This window comes from Gigantopelta aegis, chromosome 1, assembly GCF_016097555.1.
Source record: "Gigantopelta aegis isolate Gae_Host chromosome 1, Gae_host_genome, whole genome shotgun sequence".
Taxonomy (NCBI): Eukaryota; Metazoa; Mollusca; class Gastropoda; order Neomphalida; family Peltospiridae; genus Gigantopelta; species Gigantopelta aegis.
In genome coordinates, this window is record NC_054699.1 from 17,486,109 (window position 1) to 17,509,454 (window position 23,346).

Consider the following 23,346-nt stretch of genomic DNA (forward strand, 5'->3'; position numbering starts at 1 on the left):
ATTTATAATCGTCTATACCCTAACGAAAACAACTATCCCTTCAATAATAACAACCCAACATCTGAATATTATTATGTATATGCGCATTTATAATCCGTCTATACCCTAACGAAAACAACTATCCCTTCAAGAATAACAACCCAACATCTGAATATTATTATGTATATGCGCATTTATAATCGTCTATACCCTAACGAAAACAGCCATCCCTTCAATAATAACAACCCAACATCTGAATATTATTATGTATATGCGCATTTATAATCGTCTATACCCTAACGAAAACAGCCATCCCTTCAATAATAACAACCCAACATCTGAATATTATTATGTATATGCGCATTTATAATCGTCTATACCCTAACGAAAACAGCCATCCCTTCAATAATAACAACCCAACATCTGAATATTATTATGTATATGCGCATTAAAATCCGTCTATACCCTAACGAAAACAACCATCCCTTCAATAATAACAACCCAACATCTGAATATTATTATGTATATGCGCATTAAAATCCGTCTATACCCTAACGAAAACAACCATCCCTTCAAGAATAACAACCCAACATCTGAATATCATTATGTATATGCGCATTAAAATCCGTCTATACCCTAACGAAAACAAACTTGCTGAATAAGAATAAAAGTCTTTTATTTGCATTGTACTTTAAATTTCCATTTACCAGCATTACTCGCACATATTCCAACAAAAACCTAATGAAAAAATTGATAAAGAATGAAAAGGCGGGGGAAATCCCCAGACCCACCCGTTAGTGTTAGAAAATAATTTCCTACTACTGACGGATCCATAAATAATAGAATGGTAATGCTTATACTGCAGTAAGGCACAGTCCATTGATGCGCATGGATTAATCGGAAAATCATGCGATCATATATGCACGGTACATTTCGAGCACAGAATATGTGGGTAGCGGTAAACAAACGAGTATCGATCTAGGAAAAGTTTTAGACTTCGCTCTCAGGTATACACTGTGATCAATGGAGAAATGTATGATCGCCGAGTCGTAATTACAGTTCGGCTCTTACAAGTGAATAGTGAAAGAATTGAATGGGTCCTTTAAGACTGGTATAACAATAAGGTACTTTCTACCTTTAGGGCCGTGTTTTGTTTTTGTTGTTGTTTTGGGGTTTTTGTATGTGTGTGTGCAGTTTTTGTCGCGGCGCGGCACGGACGCGGAACGTCGAAAACGGATGCATAACAAAATCAATTCTATGGTTATCAATAATATGGGCGACGCGAAAACCGTCTACATTGAAAAACGGCCCTTTACACTTTAATAAATGCTCGAATCGTCCCCCTCCTCCCCCACCCTGCCATCACAATTACATACCAAACGCATTGTACATGCATATTGATTAATTAATCATCGGCTATTGGATGTGAAACCATTTACCATAGTTTGACACCCAACAGCCGATGTATTTTTCGTGTTGGGGAGTCGTTAAATTCTATTCTATTCTGTTCTGTTCTGTTCTGTTCTGTTCTATTTTATTCTATTCTATTCTATTCTATTCTATTCTGGATGTCAAACATTTGGTATTTCTGACATATAGTCATCAGAGGAAACCCGCTAGATTTTCTATTAGCAGCAAGGAATCTTTTATATGCTCTTTCCGACAGACAGGAAAGCACATACCACAGCCTTTCACCAATCGTGGTGCATTGGTTGGAACGTGAATAGATCCGCCGAGGTGGTTCGATTCTGCGACACAAGCACCTCGGGCAAGCACTCAACCAACTGAGCTAAAATAAAAATAACTTATGTGTATTTATAAAAGTTTAATTTGTGTGTCAAGTACATCCAGTCTGAACTACAAACCTAATCAGTTATCTTATTGAAGATGTGACTGCTCCCATAAATCACTGTCGGGTGTTTTGCCAATATGAGGGATGCCACTCCCTAAGATGGTATCCATCCCTGCTTTGTAAGGAGTGCTTCCACTCCCTAAGATGGTAGCCATCTCTGCTTTGTAAGGAGTGCTTCCACTCCCTAAGATGGTATCCATCCCTGCTTTGTAAGGAGTGCTGCCGCTCCCTAAGATGGTATCCATCCCTGCTTTGTAAGGAGTGCTTCCACTCCCTAAGATGGTAGCCATCCCTGCTTTGTAAGGAGTGCTGCCACTCCCTAAGATGGTAGCCATCCCTGCTTTGTAAGGAGTGCTGCCACTCCCTAAGATGGTATTCCTGGTTTGTAATGAGGACTGCCACTCCCATATATGGTAATCCTACCCACTTTGTAAGGAGGGCTGTGATTCTCATATGTAGTAAACCTCCCTAGTTTGTGAGGACTGCCACTCCCATAGATGGTAACATTCCCTACTTTGTAATGAAGACTGCCACTAAATAAGATTGTAAATCTTCCTACATTGTAATGCCATTCCATAAGATGGTAAACTACCACTTTGTGAAGAGAAATGCCACTAAATAAGATCGCCACTCCTTAAGATGGACTCCTTTCTACTTCGTAAAGAGGACTGCTACTCCCTAAAATTATAATCGTTCTTAATTTTGTAATGAGGTCTGCCATTCCCTAACATGGTAATCCTTCCTACTTTGTAAGGAGGACTGCCATTACTTAAGATGGTAACATTTCCCACTTTGCAAGGACCGCCACTCCCTAACACTAATCCTGTCTACTTTATAAAGTGGACTGTCACTCCCAAGATTGTTTTAATAAATCCAAATCTGCCAAAACAAAGAACGTTTCCGTTTTGTGATTTATTTATAGTTAGTTTGTTTTGCTATTGGATGGAAAACATTTGGTAATTTTGACATATAGTCTTAGAAAAAAACAACGCTACAGTTTTCCATTAGTAGCAAGGGATCTTTTATGTGCACCCTCCCAGAGACAGAATAGCATATACCACGGACTTTGATATACCAGTCGTGGTGCACTGGCTGGAACGAGAAATAGCCTAATGGGTCCATCAACGGGGATCGATCTTAGACCGACTGCGCATCACCCGAGCGCTTTACCACTGGGATACGTCCCGCACCTATATTTATTCATAGTTACATACCAATTCATCTGTTTCGCTTTCACATTAACGAACTATAGGTAGTACTAAACCAAATAACTTCCGGCTGGGTCAAAGTTCGAGGTGCACCGAACTTTTCATAGAGAAGTGAACACCACAAGTCCTGTGATTGGTTATAAATGTGAGTGTGTTGGTTGTAAAAACAATTAGTTTCATCTGGGCTAAAAATGTATGCAATTTTATTTCATCTAGTACCACTGTGTCAAGTAGCCTTGTGCTTGGAAAAAAAGTACTCAAATTTTGTGCGAAACTAGGGTAGTCATAGACGCTACCCGTTATCTCAGAAATGAGCAGCTTGACACCCACTTTTTTGTGATTCACTTTAAGGATGAGGGGTGGTAGTATTTATATCCGATTGATACGTTGCAGGTAGGAGTTTTAGCCACATATGTTACTATTGTCGTCTGTGGGATTTGATTTGGTAGTATACACCCTGAAGAGCGATATACGAGAGAATCGATTATGAATAACCTGGGGGATGTATCGAACAACAAACGGATTTTATCGATTAGCGATTACACCTTGACCAATACACTTCCGGTTAATACGTTGGACGTTGACACCTCTTATTGTCCCCCCTATTTTGTTGACGTCATTGCAATTGATAACTTCCTGAAACACTTGAAATCCATTTGGTTATTAAATGCATGCCATGAGCGTTATCGTGTTTTTATCAAATTATGATTAAGACAATGATATTTTGTTGTTAATGTTCCACGAAGTGTTAGCCTTTTTAGTGATTTTTTTGTAATTATGATTCCCGATGATCTTGGTAAAGCGCTCACTTGATACGCGGTCGGTCAACGATCGATCCCCGTCGGTGGACCCATTGGGCCATTTCTCGTTCCAGCCAGTGCTCCACAACTGGTGTAACAAAGGCCGTGGTATATACTATCCTGTCTGTAGGATGGTGCATATAAAAGATCCCTTGCTGCTAATCGGAAAGAGTAGCTCATGAAGTGGCGACAGCGGGTTTCCTCTCTCAATATCAATATGGTCCTTAACCATACGTCCGACGCCATATAACCGTAAATAACATGTGTTGAGTGCGTTGTTAAATAAAACATTTCCTTCCTGCTTTCCCTATGTTCTTGTGTTGCACACCGTGAGCAGACACTTGTTCGGGAAATTATGCGGGGGGGGGGGGGGGGGGGGGGGGGGGGGGGGGGGAGGGCGTGTAGACTGTGGCGAGCAAAGTTTTTAATGAGGGTGTTCAGATGATGCTCCGTTGGAAACTACTTAGAGAAAATTAGTTTTGAGCAGAATGTTTTAACCCCCGATTGCACACGCACATACACACACTCACGCACGCACGCACGCACACACACACACACACGAGCACGCGCCTGCTCTAGAGTGAAAACAGAGCAACATCTAACTCTAACAATTTGCTGCAAGCATGATTTGTTTTTTTTTATGATGCTGGCTTTTTGTAACAAACTTGGTGGCGAGACGTAGCTCAGTGGTACAGCACTCGCCTGATGCGCCATCAATCTAGGATCGATCCCCATCGGTGGGCCCATTGGGCTATTTCTCGATCCAGTCAGTGCTCCACAACTGCTTTAACAAAGGCCGTGGTATGTGGGATGGTGCATATAAAAGATCCCTTGCTGCTAATCGGAAAGAGTAGTCCATAAAGCGGCGACAGTGGGTTTCCTCAGTGTGGTCCTTAACCACATGTCCGACGCCATATAAGCGTAAATACAATGTGTTGAATGCGTCGTTAAATAAAACATTTCCTTTGTAAGAATGTTTTAGAAAGGCTTTCAATAGAATCATCCGGATGTGTGAGAATTCAGCACACTTTAATTGATCAAGAACACAAGAACTTACACTTCACTATACACGTTTAGCAGACTCCGACTACCGGCAGTTCCTCCCGCAGCTTGAGATCACCGGATTCATCGGATCCCCCTAGACGCCAACCTCCTTTCCTCCGTGAGTAACCTCCTTTTTTGGGCTAGTTAGACTTTAAATGTTTTGGAATGCAGTTCAAAATTTTTATGTTTATTTTTTTATAAATAGTCTAACGCATTTTGTTTTGGCGCCCGTTCAATTGCTCAAAATCACCTTAAAACTTTTCGGCCGAGCAGTCTTAACCATTTTTGGCTAAAATTTTAGAGTCCAGACATGTATCGGTATGCAGTACTCTTTGTAGACTTAGGTAAAAAACAGGCTTCACCGAGGAATCGAAATTCAGCCAATCAGAACACGGCTCCCACTCGGTGTTACTTCTTGTTTATGAAGTGTCTGCTAGTCGGTCCGCGCTTACTAAATGGCTTTTTTCCAAATTCCGCCCACTTCAAACTTACCCCCCCCCCCCCCCCCCCCCCCCCCCCTGCTCCGGAGTCAGTCACTGGCGAAGTCAGAGGCTAATTCCGCAGTGGGCGTGCCTGAACCTTCGTGGATAGGGGCACGTAAATATAGTTACCCATACCCATGCACGTTTTAATAAGTTTGGCCTGAATTCTTAGATGATAATATACTTTAAAATAGATTTTACCAAGCTTATAGCACAGGTGAACGCATACACTATTTTAAGCAAATTAAGTTTAGACAGAAATATGTCTTTTAAGGGGCGCGAGTGTGATCGCGCTCGTACAGCGCACGCAATTTCAATTTGACGAGTGTAAAAATAACGCACGTTACACTTAACAAACAGCGCACATAAAATAATTTTGTATATTGATTGCCACTATTTACCTTATGTTGCCGATAGAAAGACACGTTTAATAATACCAGAACAATAAAAAATGTGACGAGAACGGTAGCGTCCATGCAAGATTTTAATATATGACTGGTACTTATCTGTGCTATACAAATCGAAGAACACTGAAATACCATACATGTTATAAGCGGAACAAATATCTTCAACCACCATGTGACTGAGACCTGGGATTTAGTTCAGTTGAGCCTGTGGGAAGCACAAATAAAAGATCCCTTGCTGCTAATCGGAAAGAGTATCCCATGTAGTGACGACAGCGGGTTTCCTCTCAAAATCTGCGTGGTCCTTAACCATATGTCTGACGTAAATAACCGTAAATAAAATGTGTTGAGTGCGTCGTTAAATAAAACATTTCTTTCTTTAGTTCAGTTGAAAGAGCGCTTGCCTAAGGTGCTTGGATCGTTGGGTCGAATCCCATCGATGGAACTTTTATCTGATTTTATTTTTTAATCTCAGTCATTACCCCACGACTGGTATATCAAAGGCCGTGGTATGTTCTGTCCTATCTGTGGGATAGTGTATATACAAAAGACCCCTTGCTGCTAATGGAAACATGTAGCGCGTTTCCTCTAAAGACTATATGTCACATTTATCAAATGTTTAATATCCAGTAGCCCGGGCCGAATTTGCGAAGCATGGTTGGTTTTTGTTTGTTTGTTTGTTGTTGTTGTTTAAAATAAAAATTTTAAATTTTAACACTTAGATGTTTAGGCAGTGTACATACATGTAGTTACACGCTTGTAAAGTTGGCTTTCGACGTTTAGCTGAATATGCTCCAGTGGTGTCGTTAAACAAAACAAGCTTTCACTTTTTAACTCATTTTAATGCATCTGTCCAATATGTTCTTGCCTGGGACCACCACTGTGACGGGTTAAATGTTACGGGAAATAATTGATCTCCGACAGGTTATTACTTATTAATTAGTAGTACTGTCGCGGGATCACCCAAGACAATTGCCTGCAATGGAACCGTATGGATATAGATCCAGGAACCATTAACCTATTAATTGTGTATGTGTATGCATATCTATAACGGTCTTTCTAGTTGACATACATTTTTGTGATGATATGTCGGGGGCATGAAATATTCTGGCTGCAATGAAATTTCGTTGCATGTACTGAGCCACTAAACTCAGAGAATTTGATTCAGAATTAATATACAGTGAAACTCCCTCTGGACCAAGTAAAACGTCCGCTTTTCTGAGGTATCCGGTTTAGAGAGGTTCTCTTCTGTACACTGCCCCGGAACCGCCCACTGGCGAAGTCAGAGGCCGAATCCGTGGTAGGCGTGCCTGAATAGGCCTGGATAGGGGCACGTAAATAGAGTTCCCATTCCCATTCTTCTGTACAGATATTTAAAAGGGGGCCGCTAGCTAGGTTTAGAAAATAATTCCTCATTAAAAAAAACCCCACAATTCTTAAATTTCTCTTGAAAATTTTATTTGATGATTACAAGGAGGCTGGTCTCTGTAGTATTTAAATAATCCATCGTTTTGAAGTTAGTTGCTATTTTTAGTGCGAAACTTTAGTGGTAAACTGCCACTTGTATAACAGTAAAATGAGCTGGTGCTCTAGCATAAGGGTGGAAAACTGTTCCTTTTGGCGATCAACCTATGATAATGTTTTGCAAGGTAGTTATCAAAGGAGGGTACTCCCAAAAACAAGCAGTCTCGTAGCTCTCTCGATATTGTATTTTTAACGAAATATATTATGACATAAAAAGTGTATTGAATTGCATGGATTAATTAATGTTCTTACACACCCGTTGGTCACAACACCATACGTCATTTTTGATAACACATAGTTGTTTACACATGTACGTGTGTTAACAATTTTAAGACTGGCTGCTCGTAGGTGATGACCAGGACACCAATGCCATATATCCAATAAAAAAAACAGCACGGTGGAGATCGATTACATTGTGACATATAGTTAACCTGGCAATCATGTGTCTGTGGCGCGTAAGTCAGCTACCAGTGTAAAGGGTTGTAAACATCTGTTAGTCGATAAATATGTTAACATTTGCTTAAAACGTGGTTTTTGAGGATATGTAAGAAATAGAATAATACATTCGAGTCCGTTAGATACCATTTATCTCACAACTCTTTTTTAAAAACGTACCAAACTCGCTTTCGCTCGTTGAAATACATTTTAAAACAAGTTGTTTGTGAGATAAATGTTATCTAACGGCCACTCATGTATTATTCCCTATGTAGTGTGCAACCGTATTGTAACATGATCTGTCTGATAAGACCAATGTGATTAAAACACTGACACGAACACACACGAGTGCTTTCATTTAATATGTATGTCATTGTTACAAGTTAGTTATTATTTAATCGATTTAACAGAAGTAATAAATGAACGAACGAATGAATGAATGAATGAATGGATGGATGAATGAATACATGGATATATAAATGTTTAATAACCTCACAACACGAAATGAATTATTAATATCAATACAAAAATCAAACAGACTGAAGTACAATGTAAAGAGTTGCGAAAACAAAATATCACAGATTGTGTACCTAAATCCTTTAAATCGAAATATCTTTGAGAGCCGTTCCTTATCATGGAGTAATTAACGGTGGCGTGCAACCTAAATACAATGTGCATACCTGTATTGTAACATGATCTGTCTCAGAGGACCAATTTATTTAAAACACCACGCTGCAGGCACACCAACGAGCTTTGATTTAATGTGCATAGCATAGTTACAACAAGTTATTTGTTTTATTTGTTTCATCTCATTGATTGATCGAAAGAATAAATGAATGAATGCATGAATACAATTATTTAATAACCCCTCAGCATGAAATACATTATTAATATAAATATAAAAATCAAAGAGGCTAAAAGTCCAATGTACAGATTTGTGAAAACATAAATATCACAGATTGTGTATCTAAATCTTTCTGTCTTTACATTTAACATCATTGTGCAAGGGATGACAGAATATTCCTCCATGTCTCTTTCTCTCTCTCTCTCTCTCTCTCTCTCTCTCTTACTCACCCCCCCCCCTCTCTCTCTCTCTCTCTCTCTCTCTCTCTCTCTCTCTCTCTCTCTCTCTCTCACACACACACACACACACACACATATATATATATACAGACAGACATAGACACCGGCACACTAACCAGTAACAACTCCTGGACAGACAACTCATATGAGCTTACGCGTTTCCCTAGGACAGTGCCATTATACATTAATTGGATACAAAACTCGAAAATAATAATAAAATAAACAATGGCCCTGTCATGGCCTCAGCTAAATCATCAGCACGTTCTGTTACTCAGTGGAATATAAAATTGTTATTCTACATCGATCTGTAATTCCCCGGGAGGTAATTTTGTAAGGTTCGGTCACGCACCGTTGATGTGTATAAAAAAAGCTGTTATTTGATATCCGCCTGGAATAATAAACACAATTGCAATCTCAACATGCACATGATGTAGAAGAATTCATGGTATTGTGGCACTTTACGCTGATTCGCAAAACCCGTCTACCGCGTGCGGTGATTGGTTGACGCGAAAGAACAATACCAGTCGATGGACAACTCGGCCGATTACGGTTTCTCGGGTAGTTTACCTCGGATGTATCATTAACCTCTTTCAGCGACACCGGTAATGTAGTGGTCATTGAACATAAGGCTGGTAGATATTGGGTTCGAATCCCAGTACCGGTTCCCACTCAAAACGAGCTTTATTTGGCTTAACAGATAGGTGTAAAGCCACTATACCGACTCTTCTCGCACTAACAACTAACCCTAGTCCTGGACAGACAGTACAGGTAACTAAGGTGTATGCCCAGGACAGCGTGCTTGAACTTTTAGCTCCAAATAAATTGAAATGAATGAATTAACCCATTGTTTCACAGACAACGCAGATAGCTAAACGTGCTTGAACCTTTTAGGGGATATGAATTTAAACGTTTGTTTGTATGCATATTCAACGATATATAATGCACATTATTGCTTAATATCAGCAAGTATAATCGTATAGTTAATTAATAAAACGGTTAAATGTGACGGCTATTATATATAACGGGCGCAGCCATTTTGTACCATCCCAGTGAATACGCCCTCTGGTGAGCTGGTGGACGTGTTACGTCAGGAATTAGTCTTCGAACTGAAGAAACAAAACATAACTGATTTTTGCGAATGCATCGTAATGTTCTGTAATAATAGTCATCCCAGTAAGCTAACAACAATTATATATTATTTTTCAATACAAAATAAACTACCATTGTCAAAGTGTTGAAATAACTGTATTATGGTTTTACATAAATTAATTCATGTACTGAAATAATAATAGGAATGTTTTCTTGGTTAATTGGTCTTTTCTTGGCAGGTGTACATTTAGACAGTCCCCAGACACTGTGTCTAGACACACTAAAAGGACGTGCCTCTTTTATTAAGATCACAGGGTATTGTGTGGTAACCGCACGGATACCCCTCCAGTCGCAATGGGCATTATCAGCCGCTTGCTTTATTACTGTAAGTAATTCTGTAAAACCCTTGATTAAGTAGACTTTCTCAACTAAAATCACAAAACTGACCAATTACGTCGTCCGAAAGAAAAGAAAAGTATCACTTGGGTATCGTGAGTGGTCGTTTTTGCTCGAACGTACCCTACCAATAGGCCTAATAATATGCATTTTTTCTTTGGATTTTTTAAAAAAGAAAAATATTATAACTCCAATTCGTTCTATTGATGCAAATTGAAATATATTTAGTTAAATAGTTTATTATACTATCAAGTCATTTATGTTGTTTTACAAATCAGGTTAATGAAAGCGAAGCGCCTTGTCGTAAATTAATGCGTTTGTTTACACTGTGCTTAAGAGATGGACGGAGCTAACGTCATTTCGTCCCAAGCTATACTACCGGTCGTCACGAAAACGAAACAAAATGGCTGCCCCCAGTTAGCAGGAATAATCATGTTTTTTTAGTAACTCTAAAATTACACGATTTTCATTTGTTAAAGTGTCAGTATTTGTTGGTGGTCCGGGTATGCATCTTTCCAACACATAAGGCTCTTGGTTGAGTTGACCCTACCTTTAACGACACAATAGAGCACATTGATTTATTAAAGGAACAGACCCTAGTTTCAACTCGTGAAAATTAACACGAAGTTTAGCTAATCTACAAACCTATAACGCATTTGGATAAAGTTACAACTGAGTGAAACATGAGTCTATATCTTTAAAATGGTGAATTACCCTCTAAAAATAGACTAAAACTCGACTTCATAACTCTTACTTCTCCAACGCACGTGCGTTTTTAAAATATGAGAAATGCATTTTGTGATATTAAAAATACCATGATGACCAAAAACACTTCGAATGTACGGAAATGGATAATCTAAACAATAAAATGTAAGTGAAGTATGATTTCAGTAAATACAAACGGCTCTAATAGTAAAAAAAATATGCCTTAGTGTTTAAAAACTAGGGTTTTGTTTAACGACACCACTAGAGCACATTGATTTATTAATCATCGGCTATTGGATGTCAAACATTTGGTCATTTTAACATATAGTCTTAGAGAGGAAACCCGCTACATATTTTCGTTAGTAGCAAGGGATCTTTTATATGCATCATACCACAGCCAGGATAGCACATACCACGGCCTTTGATATACCAGTCATGGTGCATTGGCTGGAACGAGAAATAGCCCAATGGGCCTACCAATAAGGGATCACACCAACTAGCAGAAAAGAGTGACTGGAACCAAATCTGAACGATAAAACTATAATACATGGTCAGGTTCAAGCGGGCATTTGGCAGTCTAAAAGGCGGCCTTTCTGTCAGCATAGATTTTTGTGATGATATGTCGGGGGCATGAAATATTCTGGTTGTAATGCAATTTCGTTGCATATACTGAGCCACTAAACTCTATAGAAGGACAGCCACTCCCGAGAAGATCCTTCACTGGAGATTCCGTCCTTCTTGCACAGCCAAAAAGAGGACTGCCACCCACAGTCTAGTTTACTAATAAGATCTAGCACCGGACAGAGCTCTTTAGAATATGTACAGCTGTGCTGACATGCACTCATGAATCACTGTCATAACAGTGGTGATATCAGGTGTGTGCGAAATATGGTCATATCCTGCCCCACCAGTGGACTTTAATCGTGTTACCCACATCCAATCCCACATTACTGCCATTCAATCTCACATTACTGACATTCAGTCTCACATTACTGACATTCAATCTCACATTACTGCCATCCAATCCCATATTACTGCCATTCAATCTCACATTACTGCCATTTAATCTCACATTACTGACCTTCAATCTCACATTACTGACATTCAATCTCACATTACTGCCATTCAATCCCACATTACTGACATTCAGTCTCACATAACTGACATTCAATCTCACATTACTGAGATTCAATCCCACATTGCTGGCATTCAATCCCCCCATCTCACATTACTGACATTCAATCTCACATTACTGACATTCAATCTCACATTACTGACATTCAGTCCCACATTACTGAGATTCAATCCCACATTGCTGACATTCAATCCCCCATTACTGACATTCAATCGCACATTACTGACATTCAATCTCACATCACTGACATTCAATCTCACATTGCTGACATTCAGTCCCACCTCACTGACATTCAATCTAATCTCACATTACTGACCTTCAATCTCACATTACTGACATTCAATCTCACATTACTGCCATTCAATCCCACATTACTGACATTCAGTCTCGCATAACTGACATTCAATCTCACATTACTGAGATTCAATCCCACATTGCTGGCATTCAATCCCCCATTACTGACATTCAATCGCACATTACTGACATTCAATCTCACATCACTGACATTCAGTCTCACATTACTGACATTCAGTCTCACATTACTGACATTCAGTCTCACATTACTGACATTCAGTCTCACATTACAGATATTCAATCCCACATTGCTGACATTCAATCTCACATTACTGACATTCAATCTCACATTACTGACATTCAATCTCACATTACATATTTGCACTTTATACAGGCATTATGACGCTACGTAATGGTGGCTGAAATTTGGTCTAAAATACCCAGTGTTTTCTTATTTCTTTCTATCAGTATATATGTGCCGATTGTAACATATAATTTTGGTAACACGTACCCCTCTCCTAGATACAACAACGCAGTTAGCAGTACATTAAATAGTATTTTAGCGGGTCAAACTTTTCACTCCACAGTTAACGTTACCAGTCCTGCCATTGGCTATAAAGAAAGAAAGAAAGAAATGTTTTATTTAATGACGCACTCAACACATTTTATTTACGGTTATATGGCGTCGGACATATGGTTAAGGACCACACATATACTGAAAGAGGAAACCCGCTGTCGCCACTTCATGGGCTACTTGGACAGGCGTGCGCTACAACAGCTTGCTCTGAATGTGCACGTTAAACACTGACCCGACCTGTGAATTCCAAAAGATGACGTCACCGGCGTCTACAAACCTACCAGAACTAACGCCTTCGCCAATGTACCGTTCACACACAGAATTCTTAATATGAAGCGCATTATTATTTTTCAAACTCCCCCCCCCCCCCCCCCCCACACAAAAAGCACCAAGCACAGTTCAATTCAAAGAACTATTTAATTGTAATAACAGAAGCACTCTTCGTAAAACGTCAAAATTAATTATTGAAATTACAAGTAAATTCAGTAAACCATAGACAGATATCTTCAATATCATTTGATTCTTTTAAAAACATTGACTTGTAAAAGTATTTCTGCTAGATATTTGAGTGTCTTGTCACCATGTGTCTTCTTTTTTAAAATGTGTATATTGCTATTTTGAATTATGTTTGTATATATTCTACGAAGAACTCCTGTTGCCATCTTGTCACTGTAAATCACTGTTATACAATAATTCACCATACGCTGTCATTTGACGGCCTGAGTGTACCAAAATAAAGTTTAAAAGTCATTTCAATTCAAGCTCAGGGTGCACCAATTAATCTGTTGATCACATTCTATGAATTTTCCAATATATTTATTTTTTCTTCTACTAGTAAATACAATTATAGGTAATGATCTGTATTTTTTTCATGGACATTATGGTCAATATTTAATTTTTACATTTCAAAATAAATAAGTAAATAAATAAATTAAATAAATAAATAAATAGTAATTTAACAAAAAATGACAGCAACATAAAAAACAACAACAGTGATACTAATAATCTATAATATATTAATACTCATGACCTTTTTAACAGCTCCCGATTGCTTCTCCTTTCTTGATCTGCACTGCCGACAGCCTTCTTTGTACTTACTCGATGCACCGCTTTGCAAGGATCTTTTTGTTCAAAGTCGACTACTGTACACACACCATGCTAAATATTCCATAAATACAACAACCATGGGCACAGCCATATTTGTTATCACATGGCATGTTGTTCTTTTTAATGTTGTTTGGTTTTGGGGTTTTTCCTTTGCTTTTGTTTTTTGTTTGTTTTTGGAAGGGTGTTGGGGAGCGGGGTTGGTGGTAGTGGTTATCTTTTTAATTAAAGTTAATCCCATTATCCTCTTTCCTTCCTCTCCTTTGATTTTCACCTCATTTGTTTCTGATCTATCATTTCCTCCAGTCTTTCAACTTCTTTTGTTGTCAAACTTCACATCCCAGTCCTTGTCTCTTCAACCACGTTAGGCGCTTTGCTTATATATATATATATATATATATATATATATATATATATATATATATATATATATGGTGTGTGTGTGTGTATGTGTGTGTGTATCCATGAGTGGACATGTTTGTTAGAACACAGTTTTATGTTTATGGTGTTTTTTATATGCAGGAGAGTGGGGACGTGTAAAGAAGATGGAATAGCCAGAATCACTACCCGGTGGAAGTTGGAAATAAACGGCGAGGAAATCGATGTAGCTTTCTGTGAGTTTTAAAATTTAAATATCAAATAATAATTTAAACAATAGCTGTTGTAATAAATGAAAGAAGTAGAAGTATTTTCCTTAACGACGCACTCAAACGATTTTAGAGCGGGACGTAGCCCAGTGGTAGAACGCTCGCCTGATGCGCGATCAGTCTGGGGTCGATCCCTGTCGGTGGCCCATTGGGCTATTTCTCATTCCAGCCAGTGCACCACGACTGGTATATCAAATGCTGTGGTATGTGCATATAAAATATCAATAGCCGATGTTTAATAAATCAATGTGCTCTAGTATGTCATTAAACAAAACAAACTTTATATATCAAAGGCCGTAGCATGTGCTGTCCTGTCTGTGGGAGGGTGCACATAAAGGATCCCTTGCTACTAATGGAAAACTGTAGCGGGTTTCCTCTCTAAGACTATATGTCAGAATTACCATGTGTTTGACATCCAGTAGCCGATGTTTAATATATCAATGTGGTGCATAGAATAACTACAAAGCAGGCTGTCGGCAGTGCAGAGCAAAAGAGGAGAAGCGATCAGAAGCAATCGGAAGCCATCGGAAGCTGTTAACAAGGCCAGACAAAACAAACTTTTAACTTTATACTTGATAACGTAATTCGCTTAGTATTCTCTAGGGATAATACCACTGTTACCGGGAAAATAATTCCACTATTTAAAAAAAAAAATTGAATCAAAACTGATTGCAAACAATGTTTATAAAAACCCTCACAAAATCATATTTTAAGAACAGGGCTGATTTCTTCTTCTAGAACTGAAGGCCATGATTATCATGTAAGGTCTCACTACACAGTTCACTTCCTAATTGTGACATATTCACTTCTAGTAATTGGGGAAGAATTAAAACAATTTGTATTTTTCAATGGTAAGCCTTCTAGCTGGATTTTGCCCATGCTATTTTGAAATATTGTACATTTACTTTTTGGGACATGGGTGTCTTGCGGAAGAGGCGGTAGGTATGAATGGGTTCCAGAACTACCCGTTCGGAACGGTACTACAGCCAGACGCCGTCATATAGCAAAACAACTGAGACGGAAATGTTCTTAATTTTGCGTATATAATGTATGTTCACAATGGTGTAAATTGTTAGTGCCAACGAGAGCCCGTTCTGTTGACTATCTTCATTTGAATTTGGGTAATTTAACATGGATTTCAATGGCTGGTATATCAAAGACTACGTATGGTGACCTGTTTACCATTTTGAGAATGCAATCTGTGTAATGAGATCTAAACTGAGTTTTAATTAGAGTTGCTTCCCTTTTCGGACCTCTCGAAGTAAAAAGTGGTATATTTTGAACTTCAAAAGAAGACACTGTCGATTTTTTTTTGGCAGGGGTGGGGGATGTTTTATATATATATATTTCAGGGATGTTTAATGATCAGCTTCGCATGCTGCATAAATAATAACTATTAACTTGTTAATGACGAGTGGTATACTCCTTTCTCACGGTATCGCGGGTTCCACGGTATCGCGGTATTTGTATGTTTCGTAATTTATCATGCGCAAATCCACCTGATTGCAAATTTAATTATATAAACACGTTCACAGATGGTACTCTGTCATCTCTGTGAAGACATTTGAAATAATTTAAAATTGTTTTTAAAATTATAAATGTTTTACTGATTCCTCACAGAATTACTAATAGTGTGATGTTTCTGACACCCGTATGCTTACAAAAATCCCCAGTACTTGCAATGCAAATTTAAAACATTATGGCTTGTGATACAAGACTATTGTCTGGTCGTTAACAATCAAAATGAGGCTACGTATGGTGACGTGTTTACCATTTTGAGAATGCAACCGAAGTAGAAATATATCGGGAAATTTAAGGGTCCAAAATATATTTTTAAAAACCTGAAAATATCATTACACTTTATCTCGACAATCAGAATATGCGAGAGGCTGTTGTACTTTTGTAAAATGGGCAGAATATAACTTATTGTCTTAAGTGGAAATATCTCAGCCCCGATATTTTGATCATACGTTCGAGTGATAAGGCACAAAAGAGTTTTAAATGCGCTCTCTGTTTTAAACTGGTTTTCTATGGGGAACTGTAGACATGTAGCTGAACTGAACAAACGAATTTTAGGATCTTTTTTGTGTTCAAAATTTTGTCTCTTCAATTTTACTGTAAATTTGTAAATAAAAACCACATATTTAACCATTCAGGTGAATTGTATACCATATTTTCGAGTTGCACCGATATCACGAGAAGCACGTCGAAAAACTCTGCAACGGCAGGGCACACTTCCGCCAGTAATATTTATTTACAAACAGAATTTATATGCAAATATATGACGTGTAGAACATGGAAATATGAGGTAAAATCCAACAAAAATATATTTACCTTGATGTATGTAGGTATATTATTTTATTTCTGCACTATCATTAAGTACCGCGATACCGTGAGACCCCAGTATAGAACATGGAAATATGAGGTAAAATCCAACAAAAGTATATTTACCTTGATGTATGTAGGTATATTATTTTATTTCTGCACAATCATTAAGTACCGCGATACCGTGAGACCGAAGTATATTGGTTTGATCCTTTAAAAGCAATAATGTCATAAGATGGGGGTCGGAGGCTAGATTTCAGCTTTAACTGAGGATTATTCCAATTATCACACGGAGGGGGAAGCAAAATCTGTAGTATGTGCTGTCCTGACTGGGAATACTACTTGCTAGTGTTGAATTAACGTGTTTGACACACATTTGTTTCATTCCGTTGTGCATGAAATCGTGCATGAACCAAACATTAGTCGATAATCAATGTGTTACGCAGCCCGCTTTGTGAAAACACTAAAGAAATATAATGCACGAGGCAATAAAAGCTATAAAAGCAGTAGGGTATCGAAATCCGTGTCTCCAGAGAACAATAAATATAGATAATTATAAAGCAGTGACATGTTTACAAGTCGGTGTAAGCGGGTAGAAGAGTTCACACGATAAAGTAACACAAACAGGAAAATGCAGACAATGGAAATAATTATACAGAGATGTTGGTGTCTGCAGTGGTGCAAAGCAGGCGCGTAGGGCAGGGTTGTTCGGGGCTCGATTTGTTTTAATGTGTTAAATATAGTTTCCGGGAAAGCATGACTCAATCATCTTGGAATCTTCCCTTGCCACAGTCCAGTCACACACACACACACACACACACACACACACACACACACACCCACACTCTCTCTCTCACACACACACACACACACAGACACACACACCCACCCACACACACACACACACACACACACACACACACACACACACGTGCCTGTTAATGATGACAGTCTCCGCCGTCTCCTCGTTGGATTGGATCCAAACTGCCCCTCACCCCCACCCCTACCGAAAAATAATATAGGCTAAACAGGATGTATCATCTTCAATGCACGGTGTAACAATATGCCTGCAACGGGGTTTAAAGAAGTTCTACCGGCCTCGGTAGCGTCGTCGTTAAGCCATTAAACATAAGGCTGGAAGGTACAGGGTTCGCAGCCCGGTACCGGCTCCCACCCAGAGCAAGTTTTAACGACCCAGTTGGAAAGAGTAAGACAACTACAACCTCTTCTCTCGCACTAACCACTAACAATTAAAAACTAACTCGCTGTCCGGATAGCTGAGTTGTGTGCCCAGGACAGCGTGCTTGAACCTTAATTGGATATAAGCACGAAAATAAGTAGTAATGAAATCAAATGAAAAGAAGTTCTACTGAAATATTAACGAAGCAAGCTCGTCTCATCATAACATATAGTTTGAATACCATTTACCAGTGAACATTTACACAAACAAAACAGCAGATTTAATAAACCCATGTGTTTTTGCTAACAACGTACATATTATATATTATTATCAATTGCCTGGACACAACAGGCCCGTAAGAACGACTTTGGGAGTGTGTGTGTGTGTGTGGGGGGGGGGGGGGGGGCACTGACGGATCGGGTACAAACTCTATCAGATTTTGGTTACAATGGCAAACATTAATGTGATAAAAAAGAAGAAAAAAAAGGCTCACAAGTGGGGGAGCAGGTGTCCCCCCCCCCCCCCACCTTCCCGGTTCTTACGGACCTGCACAACACTGACATCTGTCTCCAGTTTTAAAGACATTGTTAAACTAAGTAGTGGAGAAGTATCAGTGTTTTGAATATTAATGATGAATTAATTAGGACAGGGCCGGATCCAGGAAATATATTTTGAATGGGAGTGGGTTAGGGTGTAACTGAAAAAGGCACATGGACCAACACGTGAAAAGGGTAAGCCAATGAAAATTTAAAAATTAGAAGAAAGAGTTTGTTTTGTTTAACGACACCACTAGAGCACGTTGATTAATTAATCATTTAGCAATGCTAAATTCGGGATAACATACCTTAGAAATTAAATCAGAGTGTACGTTAGTCTTCATTCTACCATGACATTTCATTTTCATTACAAGTTATTTTCGTGCTTATATCCAGAGGGTGTAGTGGTCTTACACCTACCAAATGAGTCGTTAAAACTCGATCTGGGTGGGAGCCGGTACAGGGCTGCGAACCCAGTACCTACCAGCCTTATGACATGTCCGATGGCTTACACCACCAAAGCAGATTACCATGACAAAAACGTGTTCAAATTGGAACTATTTTTAATACGCCGCGCAAATAGACGTGTTTAAACGCCAACGCCTGTTGCTAGTAAATAAATCCTCTGAAAACAATATAATTTTAATAATAAAAAAGAGATTATTTATTTTTTACCAAAGTGGTGGTGGTTGTGGTTGTGGGGTCGATCCTGAATCGCCTCCCACCGCAAACATGCCACTGGAGATTATTGGAATCAAAGAAATGTTTTATTTATTGACTCATTCTACACATTGTTTTAACGCGTATTTGGCGTTGGACATATGATTAAGTCTCACAACAGATAATAAGAGAGGAAACCCGCTGCCACAAATCCATTAGCTTTTTTATTAGAAGCAAGTGCTAATCGAAAAGAGTAGCCCATGAAGTGGCGACAGCGGGTTTCCTCTCTCAATAACTGTGTGGTCCTTAACCATATGTCTGACGCCATATAACCGTAAATAAAATGTATTGAGTGCGTCGTTAAATAAAACATTTCTTTCTTTCTTTTTTATGCGCCAGTCCAAAGAGACAATTGTATATGCCACGATTAAAATGTAACCCTAGTCGTGGTCCACTGGCTGGAGCGAGAGGTAGCACAGTGGGCTCACCTACGGGGATCGATCCTTGGTCGATCGCGTTTCAGGCGAACGCTTGGCCAATGGGAGATTAAAGATTACTTTATGTTGCTCGATTAAAGATGTGATCGAAAATGTGTGTATGGAGTAGGGTGGTGGTTTCGTTTTGTTTCGTTCTGTTTTTCATGGATCACGAGTTGAGATGGGTTTTTAAAAAATCCTATGTAACAAAATGATATAAAACGCTCCACCCATTTATTTTAAATGTATATATATCGTTGTTTCTCAACGGTTGCTAAGCAAGCATGTCAAGATCTGTTTCTTAGAACTGAATCACAAACCAGGAAGTCCTTGATTGTCAAAGTATGAAGTAGTTGAGTGCATTTATGTATAATAACATCGATCTAAGAGCGATGTTTTCAATATAGATTTATAACACAACTGTTAGTTCAGTTCATAAAGTCCGTCTCTCTCTCTCTCTCTCTCTCTCTCTCTCTCTCTCTCTCTCTCTCTCTCTCTCTCTCTCTCTCTCTCTCTCTCTCTCTCTCTCTCTAATTATCGATACAGAGCGTCCACAAGCACTGTGTATCATAGCGAACCTTCAAAATAAACATTACGTTAAACTTGGAGACAATCCTTCCCCTTCCCAAACAAAGGTTATTTTGTTTAACGACACTACTAGACAACATTGATTTCTTATTCATCGGTTGTTGGATGTCAAGCATTTAATAATTTTTCCTTCCCAATCAAGTCAAGTAGCATGTTTTGGTGGTGTTTTTTGTTGTTTTTTGTTTTGTTTCGTTTTTGTTTTGTTATTTTTTTTTTTTTTATACGCGAGGAGTATAATAATGCGAAGCCATTTGTTGTGACGTATTATTTTATGATCTGGGAAACTGAGAACATTTTCTCAAGCGAGCATGCCCCCTAATCCCTTTTAACAGGTCCCGGCCCTGTGGGTCTTTAAATTTCCCTTCCACATGTCCATCTGAATAACAGTGCCCCCTCCCCTTTCAAATAAACAAAATAAAAATTAATACTTTATTAAACGCAATTTAATACAATAAATAATACGACTGCATTTTTGTCTGAACACACATACATGTATTCGGTGATGCAGATGGGAGTTTAAGGGAGTAAAGAATGAAGGAAATGGTTTATTTAACGACGCACTCAACACATTTTTGTCTGAACACACATACATGTATTCGGTGATGCAGATGGGAGTTTAAGGGAGTAAAGAATGAAGGCAATGGTTTATTTAACGACGCACTCAACACATTTTTGTCTGAACACACATACATGTATTCGGTGATGCAGATGGGAGTTTAAGGGAGTAAAGAATGAAGGCAGTGGTTTATTTAACGACGCACTCAACACATTTTTGTCTGAACACACATACATGTATTCGGTGATGCAGATGGGAGTTTAAGGGAGTAAAGAATGAAGGCAATGGTTTATTTAACGACGCACACTCAACACATTTTTGTCTGAACACACATACATGTATTCGGTGATGCAGATGGGAGTTTAAGGGAGTAAAGAATGAAGGCAATGGTTTATTTAACGACGCACTCAACACATTTTTGTCTGAACACACATACATGTATTCGGTGATGCAGATGGGAGTTTAAGGGAGTAAAGAATGAAGGCAATGGTTTATTTAACGACGCACTCAACACATTTTTGTCTGAACACACATACATGTATTCGGTGATGCAGATGGGAGTTTAAGGGAGTAAAGAATGAAGGCAATGGTTTATTTAACGACGCACTCAACACATTTTTGTCTGAACACACATACATGTATTCGGTGATGCAGATGGGAGTTTAAGGGAGTAAAGAATGAAGGCAATGGTTTATTTAACGACGCACTCAACACATTTTTGTCTGAACACACATACATGTATTCGGTGATGCAGATGGGAGTTTAAGGGAGTAAAGAATGAAGGCAATGGTTTATTTAACGACGCACTCAACACATTTTTGTCTGAACACACATACATGTATTCGGTGATGCAGATGGGAGTTTAAGGGAGTAAAGAATGAAGGCAATGGTTTATTTAACGACGCACTCAACACATTTTGTCTGAACACACATACATGTATTCGGTGATGCAGATGGGAGTTTAAGGGAGTAAAGAATGAAGGCAATGGTTTATTTAACGACGCACTCAACACATTTTTGTCTGAACACACATACATGTATTCGGTGATGCAGATGGGAGTTTAAGGGAGTAAAGAATGAAGGCAATGGTTTATTTAACGACGCACTCAACACATTTTTGTCTGAACACACATACATGTATTCGGTGATGCAGATGGGAGTTTAAGGGAGTAAAGAATGAAGGCAATGGTTTATTTAACGACGCACTCAACACATTTTTGTCTGAACACACATACATGTATTCGGTGATGCAGATGGGAGTTTAAGGGAGTAAAGAATGAAGGCAATGGTTTATTTAACGACGCACTCAACACATTTTTGTCTGAACACACATACATGTATTCGGTGATGCAGATGGGAGTTTAAGGGAGTAAAGAATGAAGGCAATGGTTTATTTAACGACGCACTCAACACATTTTTGTCTGAACACACATACATGTATTCGGTGATGCAGATGGGAGTTTAAGGGAGTAAAGAATGAAGGCAATGGTTTATTTAACGACGCACTCAACACATTTTTGTCTGAACACACATACATGTATTCGGTGATGCAGATGGGAGTTTAAGGGAGTAAAGAATGAAGGCAATGGTTTATTTAACGACGCACTCAACACATTTTTGTCTGAACACACATACATGTATTCGGTGATGCAGATGGGAGTTTAAGGGAGTAAAGAATGAAGGCAATGGTTTATTTAACGACGCACTCAACACATTTTTGTCTGAACACACATACATGTATTCGGTGATGCAGATGGGAGTTTAAGGGAGTAAAGAATGAAGGCAATGGTTTATTTAACGACGCACTCAACACATTTTTGTCTGAACACACATACATGTATTCGGTGATGCAGATGGGAGTTTAAGGGAGTAAAGAATGAAGGCAATGGTTTATTTAACGACGCACTCAACACATTTTTGTCTGAACACACATACATGTATTCGGTGATGCAGATGGGAGTTTAAGGGAGTAAAGAATGAAGGCAATGGTTTATTTAACGACGCACTCAACACATTTTATTTACGGTTATATGGCATCAGACATATGGTTAAGGACTACACAGACATTGAGAGAGGAAACCTGCTGTTGCCACTTCATGGGCTACTCTTTTCGATTAGCAGCAGGGGATCTTTTAAATGCACCATCCCATAGACAGGATAGCACATACCACGGCCTTTGATGTACCAGTCGTGAAGAGGGAGTAAGGAGTGTGTTCCTTAAGAACTGGCGTAGCCAGAGAGGGCCATAATGCCCACTTCCCAAATCA

General features: G+C 38.8%; 1 protein-coding gene across 1 annotated transcript in view; it reads left to right on the plus strand.

Moving 5' to 3' along the window:
- The window catches only part of LOC121390940, a 41,621-nt gene that overhangs the window by 14,167 nt on the left and 4,108 nt on the right, over window positions 1–23,346 (plus strand). Inside the window, exon 2 of the mRNA XM_041522785.1 lies at window positions 14,634–14,725. Coding sequence (XP_041378719.1) covers window positions 14,634–14,725 — 92 coding nt within the window. The remainder of the gene's footprint in view (window positions 1–14,633; window positions 14,726–23,346) is intronic.